Raw genomic sequence first — 19,932 nt, 5'->3', positions numbered from 1 at the left:
TGGTTAATGGAGTTATCCAGGATAAAGGACGAATGGCACAAAAACCGCTCCTTTCGTATTCATTCTCCTTTCCTTCCCGACCAGGAGTTAAAAAAGATGGTGAGTACCTTCAAATTGATTGATATTTTTATTAGACGAAGAATCCAAAGCCCAGAGCAAAATATATAGTAGCTAAGGTTTTGTTAAGAAAGCAGAGAAAAAGGAACTAAAAATTGCACTATAACAACACTAAAATAGTGAAACAAAAATTTTCCTTCCAGCTGTACAACCAACATTAGACGACAACCAATTCAAAGTAGGTTTCCCGGGAAACTTCACTAACGTCAACAGCTCAAAGCCTCGTACTTCACCGGAATAGCTCTATTGAACCCTACTTGGGACAGCAAACTCCCCACCACCGCCAAGTCTCTGCAGAACACCCCTTGGTACACCGGCGCTGCTGCGGCCGTCGCAGTAGCAGTCATAGCCGCCACGGCTGCTGCCGCTGCAGCTGCCTTCTTCTCGTTTGCTTCTTCCAAACACTTGTCCGCCTTCAGCTTCTCCGAGCAAGATGCGACTTTGTTCGCCGAAGAAGCCGCTTGCTTCGCAGCTGCGGCCGCAGCTTCCCTCGCTCTCTGCTTCTCGGCGGCTTCCTGCATCATGATGTCAGCCATGATGCTCGCATACCCCTTCTGCAGCATGCGATAAAGGATCAACGCTGACATCTTTGCCTGATCCTTGATGGCATCCAGATCTCGGTGCTCCTCGTCTGCAAACTCCAGCCGTTCGATGAACCCCGCAGCGTTCTCCGGCTTATGCTTCAAGCAGAGCAGGAGATGGGCACGCTCCAATTCCGATCGGCTGCACCCCTGCCGCACTCCGATGAGCGCGTAGTAGTCTACATTGCCACAATCGCCGGTGGTGACACGGCGGCGGAGTTCCTGAATTCTAGAGTTTAGATCGGAGAGGACGGATGGGATCTCGCGGTATCCAACGTCGCGATGCGGGCGCCAATTGCGGTCGCGGAGGAGGGAGTCGTAGAGGAGTTTGAGGTGGTCAAGGTCGCGGAGGCAGTCGGCCGCGGCGGAGATGGAGTTGAGGAGCTCGGCGCGGGCGCGGAGGGCGGGGATGGACGCGGGGTCGAGGGCGAGGGCGCGGTTACAGTCGGCGATAGCGTCGGAGATCTTGCCTGCAGCGCGGAAGGCGGCAGCACGGCCGACGAGGCAGGAGGCGGCGAAGGGGTGGGGGAGGGGGATTGTGGAGCGGCGGAGGAGGAGGAGCTTGGTGAAGTGGCGGATGGACTCTGAGTGGAGGCCGGCATCGAGGGCGGCGACGGCAGCGGCCCGGCGGCGGCGGAGGAGCTTGATATGAGAGAGGAGATGGGAGGAAGAGGATGAAGGCGGAGAATTGGAGGAATTGGATGAGGAGGAGGAGAAGCTGTCGTCGGACCAGCAGATGCTTTCTCGTCGGAAGGCAGCGGAGGCGAGGCGGCGCGAGGTTTGGAGGAGAACCATGGCATCCTCCATTAGGCCCAAATGGAAGCAGGCCTGGCCCAAGACAGAGTACCTGAAAGAAGACGAAGCAGAGGAAGAGGTGAACTCGCTGACCAGAACAATTTATGTAACAAAAAAGGAAGCTTTTTCTTCTAAAAATTCTTTTTTTTTTCTTTGTCAAGAAACCAGTAGTGGTGAGATTACCTCCACTGGCCTTCTTTCTCTCCGTTCTTAGAAATCCAAGCGAGGAAACGTTTCTTTAGGTCGGAAACCGAGAAGCATCTCATGAAGATTCCACCATCGGATCTCTCTCGGTCCGGCGAGAGCAACTTCACCCGGGATGACTGGTCGCCGGAGCCGAACGAGCTTCCGGAGTCGTCGTCGTTAGCCATCCTATAGCTTGGTATGTATTCTTGCAGCATATCTGCCACGTCTCGGAATCGCCGGAGGAAGAGGAGGGCCCTCGCCTTGAGCTCGAGCGCCGCCTCGAGATGGGGCGAGATGGCGAGGGCTGCGTCGAGGAGACCCACCGCGGCGGTGACATCAGCTGGCTCCTGCTTCGCGAACAGAGTTCGAGCTTCTCGGACGTGCTTGTCGACGATCTGGGAGTCCCCAAAGGCAAAACAGAAAATATTACACTTTGAAACAGAGAAAAAAAGGAATGCGACGACCAAAAAATTAGTTTTTGGCATCTGGAATTCGTTTCTATAGATGGGATGGTCTCGAGCGATCAGAAGAGAAAAAGGTTGGATTTCTGACAATTTGGTAGTAAAGAAAACAGCAGGAGAGTTTCTATTTCTACTCAAAATATAAGCTATCAGAGGAAATATCAGTCTTGTAGCGTGATTGCAATAGAAGAAGGCACTGCAGAAGGGCTTCTTTGAGATGAATACATGAGTGGGCTTTTCGTCGTCTAATAGAGAGGACTCAGAGGAGCAAGAAGATGGTGAGATGTTCTCCGTTCTGTAGATAGGAACAGTAGCCAAAGGTGAACCAAAAACAAACCAGAGATTGTTTGAGGAACCAAATGTAAACGTCTCTTTAGCTGTTCACCCAAGTACAAATCTAAACAAACCAACATTTCACAAAACAAAAACCCAAGCCAAAAATCTCCAACATTATCCCAAACCAGCAACAGCAGAGAGAGAGAGAGAGAGAGAGAGAGAGAGAGAGAAGACAAAGATCGAGGAAGAACCCAAAAACCTCACCTTTCTAGTGCTTACCCACCAGTGTTTCTTCTCCGCTGCGAAAGAAGGTGAAGTCGACATGCTTTCCTACGCATTACCTTCTTCCTCCACTCAAAATGAAATCAAACCAAACAAAAACCACACCATAGAGAAAGATATGACTAACAGAGAAGAACCCATCTCCTCTCCTTCTATATCTCTCTCTCTCCCTCTCTCCCTCTCTCCCTCTCTTGGATTGAGATCTTGGAGAGATTAATAGGTCGAAGGGACCCAAAAGATCAAAGGAGAAAAGGGGGGAAATGCCAGCTTTGACTGCCAATCCACACCCCCCTTTCCCTTTCAAAGAAAGCTTCGATCCTTCACCTTCCTCGCTGGCAAAGATGCCTCTCTATCTCTCCTATAGACCTCAAAGAGAAAATTATATATATATAAAGCTAAGCTAGCTTTAAACCACCCCCACCCCCACCCCCAGCGGACCCAGGCAGTGAAAGGTACGCATTCTTACCGGGGGTAAGCGGTAGTAGTTCTTCACGAGGTTTCATTGCTTGGTAATCCGGTAATTATTGGTAGTTATCGAGGGTAATTTTGGTGTCTCAGGGGTATATTTATGGAAGTGAGGGAGGAGGAGGGGGGGGGGGGTGCTTAATGGCTTATGCCACAAGAATCCTCTGCATCGTAACTCCTTTACTTAAAAAATATCACGAATGTATTCCTCGCCCAACATTTTACCACCCCCAACCTTTTAAATGTCAGCAGAGGTTAATAAATTAATACACGGGGGTGGAGCCCATCGCCTCGAGATTGGTGACTCAGTGGATTTGAACGCCCCCGATTTGATAGAGTCGTCGTCGTTTGCTGTTTGGCTGATAACAGTGGAAGTTGGGATCGTCTCTTTCCTTTTCTTTTTTTCTGATGGGGCCGAGGGGGACAAGGCCTCAAATCTCGTGTACTCCGTATGGTAGGGGCCACACTCATGACTTGCTCGCCACGTCATTAATGGTATTACGTGGAGGACAGGTCGCAGCCGGAGGAGGGTAGTCGTGGGTCCCGATTGCTGTAGGGGATCCAGGTAAGCCTAGGAGTAGGGGGGCTAAGAGGACTAGTTGTAGTCTTATACGGAGCTAATAAAAATATTTATTAGATACTTAGTAGGATTCCTGCCAGAAAGTTGTTTTCAAAAAATTTAACCAATTTAATATAGATCTAATCCATACCAATTAATCACTAAACAAGTTGCAAAAGTAGGAACATTAATGCAACCAACTATTGTCTATTTGTCTACTGATTGATAAAAGCCCAACCAATGGAAAGCTGGAGTACGCTGCGCTCAGTGACGAGCATATATGATCTTCTTACTAACAGCAGTTACACTATAATGACATGGCGACAAAATTGAGGGACGGCATTTCGTCGAACACATGGTGTGGGATTGGTCCTTTTCCAGTTTCACGGCAACGAAATGAGGAGGATTGCCCCCTCCCTCTCTTGGATGCTTTGCTCCAGTTTCTTACTAGATGTTTGTCTTGTGATTGCCGTATGAAAGGGTGGGGTTCTTAAATAGGGCAGGACTTTTTTCTTTTTATTTTTATTTATTTTTTATATATATAAAAAAAAGGAATTTATTTTTCCTTCTTTTATGTGTGATTAGGAGCTAGCAGAAGCACAATATGCAGCAATAAATATAGCTTTGGTTGCATTCATTCAACCAAAAGATGGGATTCTTGTGAGTTTGGTTAATGTCGGCTCCACTGCAGCCTGCGGAGCAGCACTTTGTCTTCAAGATGAGCAGAGCTAAATCTTGGAATTAGTAGAAAAATAGGTGGTAAAATACTAATAAGTCAACTTACCACTATGACAAGAGACGAGAGGAGAGAGAGAGAGATCTCAACTTGGCTAGCAAAGAAGTCTTTATCTTTTATCCGAAAAACCCATCCCTAATGAGCATGGGGGGCCATGCATGTGGGCATGTGACATGGCCTACCATGACAGATGGGCCCATTAAAAATTAGGGCAAGTAACCCCCATCTGTTAGTGGGTAATGTATCAAATTGGGCCCTTCCCACTAACGGCAAGACCCTCCTCCTCTTAAAGCTGCTGGGGAAGACAAAGGCATCAAATAATGGTGGTGTCCCTCCTATAAGAAAAAGGCATCTCTTACATCCATCAGTGCTGCTCCCCTTCCATTTGGGTCTCTTCTTCTTGGCATCACATTGCATCTCTCAGCCCACACCCCAGCTCAAATATGCCATGCATGTGTATGTGGGCGAGACACACACAGAGAGAGAGAGAGAGAGAGAGAGAGAGAGAGAGAGAGAGAGAGAGAGAGAGAGAGAGAGAGATGGAGGTGGATTGGATTGGATTGGATTAGCTACAACAACCAACCTGACAGGGGAACAAGTGTGGTGGGGTTTGGATTGAGCTGGAAAGAGGAGCAATGACTGGCTCAAGTGGGTGAGCCCTCTGCTCCATTTGCCAATCATCCATTAGATTCAACTTGTGTCTCATTCAGTTTGGTGCACTGGACGGAATCGAGTTGATTAAATTGTAATATTACTATTGTCATTGATCTTATTACTACTGCCACTGGTAGTACTATTGTCAGTAGCAACAGCAGTTGTTGCTGCAGGAGATGTTTCCAGGAGTGTATTGTATAAAGTTCATCTATATCTTGTTCATGGCATCATCTGAAATAAAGTTCTAAGCCCAGAGCAACCAGGAAAATAAATTATAATGTAGTTTGAGACCCACAATTCCCACTAGAATGAGGAAGTAATGTTTCTCCCACAATGAGGCCAGTTGAAGCATATAATGCATATATAAGAACCTAGCTGTGGCAATAATAATATGCTCATGCATCTTGAGAGGGTCTACAGGAGATGCAAAGCATTTTCCTTTTCACAGCAGACAGGATATTCCTGAGAATCAGATTGATTGAGGAAAATTAAAAAAGGACTAGTCAAAATCAAATAAATATGACATCTCTCCCAGTTCTTTTCCTTCTTGTATGAGAAAGTCTTTTTGTAAGGCTTTTATTTTTTTTTTGTCTGGTGGTGTTTGGATGCGGTATATAAGTCTTAAATTAGTTTAGTCAAACTTATTTTTAAAATTTAAATAAGCTAGATTGAATCCAAATAATAATATGGTGTTTGGATATAAACTAGTATAATAATATGTGCCGATAAATTTATGAGATATATATGATTAAAATATTTCTTATAATGCATGGATTAAGAGATGAGAGAATGATTGAAATGATAGTTAATTAAAATATATAATTTATGAGCACAAAATAGTAATTAAATTTTTTTAATAAATTTAAAAATATTGGATGAAAAAATTATATGTATTACTAAACTAATATGAAGATAATTTACAGTTTGGGTATTTAACTAGCATAAACTTCGCTATACTAAAATAAAGTTATGCCTTATTCCAAAGTTTATTTTGCATAATTAACTCTTAGAAGAAAGATAAGTGAAACGAAAATCCTTGTCAGCAAGAAGAAATTTTGAATTCGGACGCAAGAGATAATCCAAATTCACAACTCTGAACTAAGATTATACTTTTCCAATAAATTCATGACTGCAATAACAGAGAAGTCCATTTTCAGATGATGACTAGAAAAATATTCACATAACCAGTTCCTAACACCATGCCTTCTCACCAGTCTCACAACTTTAAATAGCCAGCTAAGACTGAAAGTTGATCATATTGATTGTGAAACTTGAATTAGTCATAACAAGTGCATACTGATAATCTAAAGACAAAATAGGAGCTGGGTGATTGAGTGGAAGCTTACCGAATTCTTGCCATCAGATGTACATGCAGGCTTTCGAGGAGGAAGCTGATGATGAGGTGTTCGCTGCATGATGATAGAAGAAGAAGACTATTACTGATCAAAACTAACTTAATTCTGATGCTTTCCTTAATTATCTCACTGAAGTCTTTATTCATGAGAAAGGATGAGATCTTATACCTTCAGTTTGGGCTTCAGAGACTCAATGGCAGTAACTGCAGTGTTATTTACTCCTTGCTACAGAAACACATATCAGAAAGGAGTTAAGACTTGTGTCAGGTTCAGTTTACTCTCAGCTCATCCTTCAGAGACAAGACTTGTTAAGTGTATGATATATCAAGCAGTTCCAAATTCAAATTATGAAAGAGTTCATGGAGATCTTTCTGTTACCTTGCCAAGGACCCAATCGGCAGAATCAAAATAGGCACGCTCATGGTCCTGCAACCAAAATAGATGCAGACACCAGGAGACAGATCAATTACCTAAAAAAGGAAGAGCATTGTACTACAGTAGCTTGCTCGGTAAATCATCGGTATCTTTACGGGCCTAAATATTAAAACTTTACTGTTTCCTATTGGATTCCTCAATAATGCTGATGTTAATTCCTATCGAAACATGTGAATAAGTATATGGTTTGGGTATTTTCACAGTAGCTAGCCATTAAGGAACCAAAAAAGTTATTGAACTTATGCAAGCTAGGGCAGTGTAAGTAGGTTAATTGATATGTAATTAGCTTGTTATGCATACCATTGCGATCAAGGGTGGCTTCTTGGGTGCAATTCCTGCATACTTATTCTGCACTGGTGCCTGAAATAAGCAATTAAAGATCTAGACATAAGAGCAAGTAAAGTCCTTTGTTAGTAGAATACCCTTCAATTTATGGATCAATGCTATAGAAAGATTTGCACCCTTATTGGACCCCCCCCCCCCCCCCCCCCCCCCCCCCTCTTTTTTTTTTCAGTCACCACATTGACTCAATTTCTTGACGAGGATGCATCACCTAACAATGCTTATTAAAAGCAAGAAACCAATTCGCCGACAATTTTAACACAGATAATCCTACAGTCTCCTAATTGTTCCCGAAAACTTTATAGTTTCAAGCTTAAAGTCATTTTCATCTGAAAAGTAGGACTGAAATCACTCAGTTCCTTGCTGTGGCCATTCAGTAGCTTCCAACAGTGAGAAGAGGTCAAAATATCTTAACTATGAAATCAACTTCTATCTTTCACTAGGAACAAATAATTTGAGGAATCACCAATTTTATTGGTAGGTAGCTAACTATATATATTGCTTCGGATTAAGATACAAGATGGACCAAGAGAGAAAAATGAATATTCTTCTCTGTTAATTAAATTCTGTCTACATTGTTTCCCAAACCAATTATTATGTGAAATAGCAATAATGATTCTTGAGAGCAGATATTTTAGGCTCAATTAATTAAAGCAAAATGCTCTGCTATTGTCATTGCATTAGATATATTTATATCCTCTTTCCAAGTAAATTTGGTAGAAGCCAAGTCCTCTAAACTTTACATGGATTCAGCTCTTCAAGAAAGATTAACATATAAACTTACCAATACCTTTTGTTGATGAGTGACTTTCTACTATGTTTGGTCTCCCATGCATAACAAATACAACCCTAGTTATAGCAGTATAGCCCTCCATAAAACGTGATAATATACATTAAATTCTTTCTGCCAAAACATGGAGGGAAAGATATTTATCAGATTGATCTAATCAAATAGAGATACTTAAATTACCAACAGGAAAACAAGAAAGCAGAATAAGTTATGGATTTCTTTGCGAATCAAGAAAAAGAAATAATCAAAACAGCTTACCTCCTCATTGCAGCCAGCCATCTCCAATCCTCCTTTCTTTCTCTCTCTCTCTCTCTCTCTCTCTCTCTCTCTCTCTACACAATAAAAAGGAATTGTGTCAGCTCCAGCAAAAAATTATACAAAATAATCATGCTTTGAATACTTGATAGGCTAATATTGAGATGTGAGTTGAAGGCAATGTGAAGAATTTATGGCTAAATAACTATTTCTAAGAAGGTGAGAGAACCTTGCAACTATGAAGGAAGGCAGAGAGAGGAGGCTAAGAGATGGAAGGTGGAGAGGAGAATTGAGAACATTTTATAGAGTTGTTAGGACTTAGGAGGAGGGAAAGAATAATGCAAGAAGAGAGAGAGAGAGAGATAAAAGGGGGTAGAGTGAGTTGAGTGTGGTGTGATAAATGAGAATATAATTAATTAATGTGAGCATAAGAATGGGGTGGCCCAAAAAAGAAGTGTGTGATTTGGTTAGCTTCTGGTGCTTAGTTGGTTCATGCCAAATGTGCCCGTCCTACTACACACGTGCAAGTAAATACTAGGCAGCCGACACCTCTCTCTCTCTCTCTCTCTCTCTCTATCTATATATATATATATATTCTTGGGTTTATTACTTTCCTTATCCAATTTGTGTCTATTATATAAGGTCAAAAATTAGGGGTTAATGTGTCTTCGAGGAAATTGGAAGCAAATTCTCAATCCATAATTGAGATATAGTTGATTTTGATAACTCATCAACTCCTCTTAAAATTTAAATTATTTAAAATTAAATCAGGTTTATGGTATGTGTTAGAGTTAGAGAATAGTGATTTTTCAATTTAAATTTAGATAAATTCTAAATGGAGCGTATTAGGATAATTTTGACACGTAGGAATCTGACGTAATAGACAAACCACCAAGAACGTAATAAACAAAACGCCGAGTCCATAGATTAGAAACAAATGGTGCAGAGATGAGGGTAGAATCTGATCGGATAATGCCCTGATTTGACCTTGAGTATGTACCAAACAAACCACAATTATTATTTGTGTTCACTATTAAACAAAATTGCAATTTTAAAGTCGTTATTTGACCAAATAAGTTCACTTTGGGTCAGGTTCAGATGTAGACATGATACTGATTAGCTACGGGTAGGATTAGGATTCCTAATCCGACCCGTTACCTAATCCCAACTCCCAAGTCCTAACCATGCAATTTGTGATAAGGGAGAGACGAAGGCGTGGCGAGTACTAAACCATAGCTGATCGAGTGACTGGGCAAAGTACAGAAGAACGAGTATGAAATTTTTCTAAGAAAATTCTAAATAAATTGGGACATTCCTAATCCTCACTTAGGAAGCTAACCATCGGCATTCACGTCTGCTGTAGGTCTTCATATATAGTTAATAATCAAGGATTTGGAAGCTAACCATATATAATTAATTCAGTTGTTCTACTGCAACATTCACATTCTAAGCTCGGAGGCAATCACAGTCCTCACATAAATAAATCTCACAGTCATTTCCAAGGATTATTCAAATCATTGTTCGACAGGTCAAACTGAGATCATATAGATACGCCTTCAGCATCTAGCTAGGAAGCAAAGACTGCTTGCATGAAATTGATCGAGAGCAAAACATCATTCACAGCCTGCTCTTCTTCACAGGGCCCATTTGCTTAGCCTTTGCTCTCAGTTCATGCTTCTTTATCTTCCCGGTAGCCGTCTTCGGCAGCGGGCCGAAGAAGACTGATTTCGGAACCCAATAGGCCGGTAGCTTCTCGCGGCAAAACCTCATGATGTCCTCTGCTAATGCAGCTTCGTTGGTCCGATCAACGCCGTCTTTTGGCGTCACAAAGGCGCATGGTGACTCGCCCCACTGCTCGTCGGCGCGAGCCACCACGGAGACCTCCAGCACTGCAGGGTGCAAGTATAATGCACTCTCCACCTCCAAGCTACTGATGTTTTCACCACCTGAGATGATGATATCCTTTGCTCTATCCTTCACCTCTATGTAATTATCCGGGTGCTTGACACCCAGATCACCAGAATGGTACCAGCCATTCTCAAAGGCTTCTTGGTTGGCCTTGGGATTCTTTAAGTAGCCCTTCATGACTGCATTCCCCCTCATGACGATCTCCCCGAGAGTAGTGCCGTCGGCAGGAACCGGCGCCATTGTCTTTGGGTCGACGACATCAAGGTGTTCCAAAGCATGATATCGAACACCTTGGCGGGCGTGGAGACGGGACCGTTCGTTGGGCGGAAGGTTACTCCATTCGGGCTTCCAGGTGCAGACAGTGGATGGGCCGTAGGTCTCGGACAGGCCGTAGGTGTGGGTGATCTGGAAGCCAATGTTCGACATGGCAGCGAGGACCGAGGGGGGAGGGGCGGCACCGGCAGTCATTACCCGGACAGTGCGCGGAAGAGGGAGGATAATGTCACTTGGAGGAGCATTGACGACGGAGTTGAGGACCACTGGAGCAGCACAAAAGTGAGTCACTCCTTGGTGGGCTATGGCTGAGTAGATGGCCTTGGCTGATACCTGCAACAAGGCAGAGAAGATATTACGTAAAAAGTTATTTCCAGTATGTCAATTTGCTTGAGCTACGAACAAGAATCTGACAACATATTAATATATGCTTTCTATCAATGATCAGTTAATTCTCAAAATCTCTCAAAGTGGAAATTCAGAATACAAACACTTAAGTAAGCAAGATCATTATAGCTTCCAATGACACTTTAACCAAAGGGTAAGTTCCTCCGTGATATTATTCATGTCAGAGCAAATAGCTCTCTATTTGAAAGTCCAATAACTTCACATCAAACCTCATATGTTTCCATGAGATTTATGGAAGTAGAAGCCGTTTCCCAGCTGGGATTACTATATCAACAGAATTGGCACAACTGAAACATCTCGAAACAAATTACAGTATGATTTAGAGACAAACCTGGCGAAGACATATGCTTGTTGCACAGAGAGCAGCTAGAGTCCATGTGAAGCACCAGCCATTGCAATGAAACATGGGAAGAGTCCACAAGTAGATAGCTCCTTCATTCATTGTCCATATTAAGGGATTACTGAGTGCCATAAGATAAGCACCCCTATGGTGCAACACCACACCTTTTGGGCTGGAAGTTGTTCCAGAAGTATATCCTAAAGCTATGCTCTGCCATTCATCCTTTGGTGGCTTCCAAGCAAACTCAGGGTCTCCAGTTTCCAAGAACTTTTCATATTCAATAGCCCCTTTTCGCAGAGCAATTTGAAGGGACTTAGGATCACAGGTTTCATCACCTATGACAACTAAAAGAGGAGGTCTGAAAGCCCCTTTCTTTTTATCTGCTATTATCTTCAAAGCTTCCTCTGCCAAGGAGAAATATTCCTGGTCCACCATTACAACTTCAGCTGCAGAATGATCCAGAAGAAATGCAACTGTAGGAGCATTTAGCCGGATGTTGACGCAGTTAACCACTGCTCCAGCCATTGGAACTCCAAAATGAGCTTCATAAATAGCTGGGATGTTTGGAGCAATTACAGCTACCTGATAGAATCAGATAACAATTAGTCAAAGAATATGATATAATGGTAGCTACTGTGAAATAGACATCAATTCATTCGAGATTGCATCAGTTGAAATGTTATTATTATGTTACTCAAATATTCTTTCGAAGGTTATGTCCACAATGTCAATATAAACAATCGTTCCCAAATAAATTAGCTAAATTCACTGGTCCTTATAGTATAGCTTATTAAACTTATAGTATTTAGCGATACATTTTGCTCATACCAAAACTGCAAACAGTAACGGGACTGAAAGATAGTTCAACACTGCCTGAGTAGGCATTTCGTGATTGCTTTTACAATAGTTCAAAAGTTAGACAGAAAAAGGTCATTGCAAAAGCTCCTCTAGCAGTAGTCCTTTTCAATATATTTCCATGTATAAAAATCAGAACAGAATATAACAATTATGTCAAATCTGATAAGCAGATTACCTAAAAGACAGCAATATATTACAGTAAATAATTCAGAAGACAAGGGAATAAAGCATCTATATTTCAATAATCTCGGAACAACTCTTTCGACTATTATTATGAGATCTTTTTCTTTCTTTCTTTCCTTCTTTCTTTCTTTCTTCTGAGAAAATAGCATCACATCGGTCAACTGCTCCGCATTAGTGAAGAAAGATGGACATCTACCTTATGTAGTAGCTACAACCAGGCCTTTGTTCAAATATTTACCTTCAGTTCTATTTCTCCTTATTCACCCACTTGCTGAAACAAAAGAATCTACCTTATCACAAATCAGATCATAAATAGGAAGTCATGTGAAGATTTATTAGCATGAATCTCTTAAGGCAGTCGTGGCTCAGATACCCAGCTATGCATATATAGATCCTACATGTGGATTCCAACCACTAATTTGTTCCTTCCTTTATTATTTAGCATGTGCATCACGCAATGCATGGACTTTGTCCAACAAAAAGCAACTATAATATACTAGAATCGTTTACAAGTATAAGAAGTATAACTAGCAATATGGCCAATATAAAAGAGCATAACATAAGCTAGTTATGTTGACAAAATTATCCAAATCAACTAATTTCTATATGTTAGCAAACAAGGGGATTTATCTCATCAATTCAAAGCAGACAAAATAGAAAAGGGACCACATATACAAGTGGCAATAAATCAAAGGTGGGAATGATCCACTAGCGTATAAGATGGATTTAACAATCAAATTACACCAATTCCTTGATCCACAAGCTTCAAAAAATTGCCCACGGCAATATAATACTACAGTTTCATCAATTCAAGTAAAAGCCATAAGCTTCTGTCTGTTATTATCCACAAAAAGGTACGCATTTTCGTCAGAAATAGCAACATAATCTAGCTCTAAATCATTATTTAAAAAAAATACAATTGACTACAGTAATTATGAGCATAAAAAATTAATAAATTATGCGAGGAACATGTTCCTGTACTCTTTATCTTTCACAAAAAGGAACATCCTTTTCAAGAATATAAAAAATAAAAAATGCCAACAAAAAAATACCTGATCTTTTTTCTTTTTCTTTTTTGAAAAAAAGAGAGAGAACAGACGTGATGCCGGACCACTATATATTATGGTACTTGAAAATAAATTACGATTTAACTAAAATATTATATATATATATATATATTATAATATTAAAAGATTAAAATCATTCATGCTCTTGTATGGACTCAAGTTCGTGCGCAATAAATTAATAAATGAAAAACAATTAAAACTATGAAATCCAGAAAAATCGTCCTAATTATCCAATCGGAACCTGAACAAGTGAGCCCTATTTTAATCCGCTATTTCCAAGAAGAACTGAAGGAAAATATATTTAAAATAATAATAAAGGGAAGTGCAACATCGAAGGAGAAGACGATGGGATATCGGATCATACCGTGCTCCCGGGTCCGATCGAACGGCTGGCGAGCGCCGAGGCGAGGCAGCGGCAACGGCGATAGGTCTCGGCCCAGGTGAACCGAACCGGCCCATGGACCAAGGAAGTCCGGTTCGGGTGGACCAGAGCGGCGCGATCCAGGAACCATAGCGGGGTCAGCGCCGTGTAGTTCGCCGTGTTCTTCGGCAAATCGTCGATGTCTCTCTCCTCGCCGCCCGCCATCTCTACAAACTCCGAAACGAAACGAAAAACGAAAGGAAACGAGTGGAATCGAGAAAACTAAATGGAGTTCGAGGCGAAGAGTGAAAGCACTCGGTGGCAATTTATAGAATGGTCCAGAATTGGAAAATGCCACGTGTGATCATCCGAACCGGGTTCGCTGTTACGCCCATCGGTGAAACGGTTCAGTCAGTGCATTGGACCATTATGCTGACACAATTGCTGGATACAACTCAGCTGATAACGTGGCGAACAAAGATTGGGTAAGGATACGATGGCCTAATGCATCTGTATCTGTTACTATTCATATGTGAAGTTTCCGTACGAGAATTTTTGTGCACCTTACGGGCCCCACTACTGTGGTCCCTACTTCCCGGGGAGAGCAGATCTTCTGCAGGACCTGATGCAGGACTTCGCTACATTTGGGGCAATTAAAGTCGAAATTAATAACTTCTGACTGGTTTCAGCCAATCAGTGGCTTCTAAGTACCCCAACTGCAGGAATTTCCTTGCATCTAATACCCTGTGCACAATTGTGTGCTATATATTTATGATATACACTTCAATTTGATTTATTTTTGTTGGGCATAATCCAAAATTAAACAGATATAAAGTGTTCCACTGTGACTGCGAGTGAGAATATGCATGAATCTTATGTAAGAGCTGACGCAAGTGCAAACCATTTGCTTCGGCAAATTGTGAGAATGTGGGGGCCAAAGACAGTCGTCTATTGGCAGAGGGTCAACTGCAACCCAAGATGTACGGATTTCCTGCGATTCGTTTCCGAACCATTTGATATCGTATAAATTTCTCTCTACTCTTTAATATTTACGAAACTTTCTTTACCTTTAATTAAGCATTTAACTCACCATGTTCTCTGTTAACCACTGTTGCTTCTCTTTCTCATTTGAGCGTGGTTCACGTTTTAAACAATGAAACCAGGAAGCAAATACGAGAAAATTGACTCATTTTCTTATCTTTCTCTTTCCGGCCGGTACGAATTTAAGAAACTAGATCATGATCACCACAACAATCACATTGATTAATTTTTATCATCTTATTATATAAGATCGGTTCTACACAGCGAGTGTTCCGTACATGACTCGTGGACTACTGACACGTGGCCTAAGAACTATAGTCCTGGTCATGTATGCAAGTACTTGATGCGTGCCACTACGCATACATGTCATGCCATGCACGAATTGATCGACAAAGTGAAAAAGAACGGTCAAACAAAAATGAGTAAATAAGTTCAAAACTGTGCTGGTCTTCAGCATGAGTAGTAGTGGTAGTTGTTTTTACTATTTTTCAACATTTTTCTATTTTCTAATTTTACTGTTATGTTTTTAAGGCTATATAGGTAGTCTGAATGGCTCAAATAAAACTAGCAGTTATTATCCCAAACAAATTATATACATCTCTCTCTCTCTCTCTCTCTCTCTCTCTCTCTCTCCATCTTATCCAAATTCATTCTTATCGGTACTCCAAGGCCAATCCTTTGAAACTTCTTAGAAGAGCCAATGGGGCACCTTATTAGTGGTCAATCCTTTCTCCTCTATGGTCCTCAGACTCGGCTTCCACCCCTTGCTTGAGAACTGCCTGCTCAAAAACTCCGGCCGCTCCTCGAATACTTCCGTCGACCATGTCACCTTCTGATCAACCTTCACGTTAATACTTTCTTTCTTATCCTTCTCTTTGTCCTCTTTTAGGCGTTTGCAAGAGAATAATGATGTGGTCACCGCTGGCGATGGCATTGAACGCGTCCTCATCAACGATCGAGTCGTCGATAGGACCCGACGGGCCTCGTCGGCCGACACCTTCCCACGAACCATCGGCAGCATCACGTAGACTTTCTCAGGTTCCAGCTTGTGGTCGGCAGGCAACGGGGCGACCCGGGTCTTAGCGGCGGCGAGGGAATGCACGTCGATGACGAACTGGCCCGGGTGTTCGAGCATTAGCTCGGCCACGGACATCGGCTGATCGATCTCGCGAGCGGTGCCGTCCGAGAGCACGACCTTGCCGCCGGTGCCGACCGATGCCCTGGAGGAGAGCAAGTTCCCCATGAGAAGAGACAAGAGAGAGTAAGGTGGTGGAATTGAGAGGAGGAATGCGTAGTTATAAAAGAAAAGGTGAACTTGTGGTTGCCACCGTCAGCGGTTTAATGTTGAAGGGTTCAAGGAGTGTTAGTTGAATGAGTACATGGGGTTTAGTTGAGAACTTGGTCCGTGCTCAGTAAATCACGCAGCAACCAACTAATTCTATCCAATCAGAACGTACCTAACTACACGTGGCAACATAGGATTGGAACAATTGGTGCTTGATTGCGAGATTTAAAATATGCATTGACGCAGGAAGGGGTTCGCTAAGCTGCTCCTTTCTTTGATTTAGTTGAGGGGGCGGTGGACTCGAGAAAGGCAGGCGGAGCCAAGTAGCAAACACCACTGGCGTCCCGTCTGCTCATCGACACGTACTTCGAATAATAAAAAATGCACACCTGGTAGCCAGAGAAGGGGGAAGCATGAATGGGCGGTGGGAAGAGTGGAGTCGGTGAGGCGCTGGGTGACCCGAAGCACGGGGTGTGTATCTTTAGAGGCAAGTGGGAGCGGGAGAAGACTGCCCTTAATTAATTTTATTTCTTATTAATTAGAGGCTTAAAGAGAGTTGGTGTTTGAGGGTGACGTGCTACTGTTTTCAGTTTGAGGTCTTATCTTCTTACGAGTTGGAAAAAACTTTCTCCAATGAATGAAGGATGGTAGTAATAATCCCATGAATCTTGTTAGATTCGTCGTTATCAGCTTTAGTATTTACATATATATAGATAATTGCATTAATTTCAACCAAAGTTTTGCAAACTTGATATACAAAAGCACTACAAACCCCATACAAGTTTTGAATGAGGAAACATCAAAGCTTTACTGATTAGCTAGCATTAGGCTACTAGCTTCCCTTCAATCTCGATTTCTATTGGATCTCAAAGCAGTATAGCTATAGCATGAAAAAAAACCAAAATACTATTAAATGGAACATGCAACGGGTAACAATGAAGCATGTTAGGCAAGAGAAACATACGAGGAAAGGATGGGGTTAAGGCTCTAGCAAGCCGATTCAGTCAGCCAACTCATTGGTAAAAGATAAACCCAACCGAAATCTCAAATCTTATAGCAATTGAGCAACTCTTATCATGGCCAAGGTCAATGACAAAAACCTAGAGTAAACAATGTTGTGCTCAATGGGAAGGGGAAGACACTATACATGGATAGAGTTAACAAATCCCTTAGCGATAGGAAAGAAAGCATCAATGTTGGAGTCAACTCTTCTAGCATCATAAGCAACTAAAGGGGCAGAGGGCGAAGAAGAGAGGGGAATAGGTTTGAGGAGGAAAGTCGGGTGATAGCAAATAAGAGGTAGAGGAGGAGATATCAAAAAGAGATTAAGAAAAATAGATACGAAGGAAACATCACTAAAAAGGGGAATGACCTCTTTCCTCTCTTAGTCATGTTATTGATGACGACGAGAGAAGCTCTCAAAGTGAGAAAAGAATATGCATATGAAATCCTAGTATACACATATATTGTTTATAATCAACATCATTGTTTGACATATACAGGAGTATCCTAGTTCGCTTTTCAAGTGCTTGTATGTCTAACCGAAAAGGTACCTCAATATAAGGTCTTCTATTATTGGACATTATTACACTTTTTGATGTAGATGGTTCTCATTATGAGTTGATAAAAGTCAATCAAGGCTAATCTTTAAAAAGAAAAAGGAAAAAAAAAATATATAGATTGAATGGACACGAGGAGGTATTCTAGATAAACTTTGAATTATTGGCAATAGAGTAATATATATATTCTATTTTAAAGACAAATGATATAAACGTTTAAATTAAATTAATAATACCCCCACCTATTTGATATGTCAAATCTTAAGATGCTCGGAGAGACAAGTCGGGACACGTGTTTATCATCATCAACCCGAGGAAGAGGAGCGACTCAGAACGGTGGCTCAGTTATATTTGACTCAATCGGCGACGCATCAGTTTTAGAGTTTAGACTAGACAATCTGATGTTTTAGTTAGGCTTACTAAATCTCTCCAGGCATCTTGATGCTTTGGTTAGGATTGAGTCCATAGATGACTCAACTATTAGAAAGGCGGGTTCAGCTAGTTGTCTAGTTTGTTATTTAATATGTTATGAGGTCTCAATGTCTCTATATTAAGAGATAATTGCCTCTGGAATAATAAAAAATAAGGTTAAAAATATTTTATCAATTTCTATATGTACTTTATCTTTTTGTAATTTAAGAAATTTCAAACCAATTCATTTATTTATGACTAAAGTGAAACCGTTAGTGGATGTTAAAATTAATAGAGTATGCCCAAATGATTAAAATACTCTCGTCGTTTTTATTAGGTAAAATATATAAGATTTTTATCTGATTTTTTTTAATCTATATTTGTTTTATTTTTAGATGTGATATAACTATTAAATTTTATAAAAACTTATGTTTAAAAAATTTTACTATATAGTTGGCACAATACAGAAAATAAAAGAATAAAATATGTGAGTAATTTTGAAGAGAAATAAATACTTAAAAAAAGAATGACATTTTTATCCATAAAAAACTAAAAATTAAGACAATTTAGCCTGCAATTTAATTGAAAATTCTTTTAGGTGCGCTCAGTTAATTTGTATGGAAGATCTCACTTTAATTGTAAGTAGATGAACTGATTTAAGATATTTTAAAATATATAAGGTAAAGTGATTTTAGAAATAAATAGATGGGAGGGGGGCGGTAAAATGTATTTAACTCTAAAAGATAATTAAAAGGGTAAATCTAAGCCCATATTAACTAATATGAATAGGATACAACAAACACAAACTCATCAGCAATTAAAATGAATTTTCTATTTCAATCAAACGGCTACCATAAGCTGTACATTTTGTGATGTATAAACTCGACAGTATATCTCACGTGTTTCCACCCCCAGATGAGTAAATATAATCACTAAAAGAATAAATGAAATTCCTACCTATAAGTCTATAACTAATGAGTGAAAGAAAATTCATAATCTAATTATAACTCGGGGATAGTGTCAAGCGCCGGCTTCCAGTGTCGGTAGCCACCAATGAGTTGAGTGGGAAAACCGGTAACTTTCCCTTCCAACGTCCCCTTCTCTCCTTCGATTACCTCTCCCTCCATACTGGCGGCTGCTTCCGGAAACACCCGTTTCAAATCACCGCTGCTCCTCCTCTTCCCCTTTCTACCCCCATCGATGGCCCCGATCAGAACCTCCATCTGTCGGTCGGATAACCTCGACCCGACCCGATTCACTGGCAGCATTAGGTATACCTCCCCGGCGCGGAGCTGCTCTTCGGGACGCAACCCGCAGGCGCGTTTCGTCCGCCGCACCTCCTCGGCACGTGCGACGACGTGGCCGGGGGACTCGATCATCAGATCAGCGACTCCTGCGGGAATCTCGATGCGCCGGAGAGCGCCGTCCGTGCCCAGGAGAGATGCGGTGGTCGGGGCGATGCACGAGGAAGCGAAGTTGCCCATCGGATTGCGTGTCACGTAAGAGAAGTACTCGTTGCTTGCTTGCTTGTATTCTTTGGTTAGTGCTTCAGTTGTTTGAGTTTTTTGGGGGTTGGCCTTGGGATTATATAGAGATGGAGAAAACCTGTGGAGGAGGAAGGCGGAGAGAAGTGGGGAGGAGGGAGTCGAGGGAGACACGTGGGCGGACTAAGTAATTTGTGTTAAGACCGCGGAGCTTGGTCAGCGTTGACCTACTCATTTCACTCCGTGTCCATGAGGCACTCCTAAGGGAGAGATCGGTCAAACAGGACAATAACAAAGCGTTAGTGACACTAATACTAATACGATTCTTATCTAATATGTTCGGAATACTCTATATAAAAGGTGATCATCTTGTCATACAAAATAATAATTCTTATTCTTTCGTTTGACAATGTCCATTGCTTCTAAAGACTTCGCAATGGTCAATCGATCAATTATTTATGTAAG

At 41.5% G+C, this 19,932-nt stretch overlaps 3 protein-coding genes across 9 annotated transcripts; all 3 read right to left on the bottom strand.

Annotated features, from left to right (window-relative positions):
- Positions 1–234: 234 nt before the first annotated feature.
- LOC140764997 (uncharacterized) lies at positions 235–8,661 on the bottom strand. 7 transcript variants are annotated; one of them, XM_073103907.1, is made up of 9 exons: positions 8,519–8,660; positions 8,293–8,366; positions 8,029–8,148; positions 7,203–7,262; positions 6,846–6,893; positions 6,636–6,692; positions 6,459–6,521; positions 1,677–2,074; positions 235–1,545 (listed from the first exon to the last, which is right to left on the bottom strand). In XM_073103907.1, exons 4-9 carry the CDS (start codon positions 7,203–7,205, stop codon positions 324–326), a joined length of 1,791 nt encoding a protein of 596 aa, XP_072960008.1. In that variant the 5' UTR covers positions 7,206–7,262; positions 8,029–8,148; positions 8,293–8,366; positions 8,519–8,660; the 3' UTR covers positions 235–323. The 7 variants fall into 7 exon arrangements, with proteins under 7 accessions (XP_072960008.1, XP_072960007.1, XP_072960004.1 ...); XM_073103906.1 differs by having other exon boundaries at positions 8,035–8,148; XM_073103903.1 differs by lacking the exon at positions 8,029–8,148 and having other exon boundaries at positions 7,203–7,283; positions 8,293–8,368; positions 8,519–8,661.
- A 1,019-nt stretch (positions 8,662–9,680) lies between these two features.
- On the bottom strand, positions 9,681–13,991 carry LOC140765187 (acetate--CoA ligase CCL3). The gene is made up of 3 exons (XM_073104139.1): positions 13,691–13,991; positions 11,210–11,800; positions 9,681–10,803 (listed from the first exon to the last, which is right to left on the bottom strand). Exons 1-3 carry the CDS (start codon positions 13,910–13,912, stop codon positions 9,907–9,909), a joined length of 1,710 nt encoding a protein of 569 aa, XP_072960240.1. The 5' UTR covers positions 13,913–13,991; the 3' UTR covers positions 9,681–9,906.
- Positions 13,992–15,331: 1,340 nt separating this feature from the next.
- On the bottom strand, positions 15,332–16,663 carry LOC140765325 (uncharacterized). Its single transcript, XM_073104357.1, has one exon. The coding sequence runs from the start codon at positions 15,969–15,971 to the stop codon at positions 15,417–15,419; it is 555 nt and encodes a 184-aa protein (XP_072960458.1). The 5' UTR covers positions 15,972–16,663; the 3' UTR covers positions 15,332–15,416.
- Between the last annotated feature and the right edge of the window lie 3,269 nt (positions 16,664–19,932).

The sequence above is a fragment of the Typha angustifolia genome, chromosome 8, assembly GCF_048772165.1.
Source record: "Typha angustifolia cultivar Huaian chromosome 8, ASM4877216v1, whole genome shotgun sequence".
NCBI classification, from domain to species: domain Eukaryota; kingdom Viridiplantae; phylum Streptophyta; class Magnoliopsida; order Poales; family Typhaceae; genus Typha; species Typha angustifolia.
This window is presented reverse-complemented; position numbering and strand designations above follow the sequence as displayed.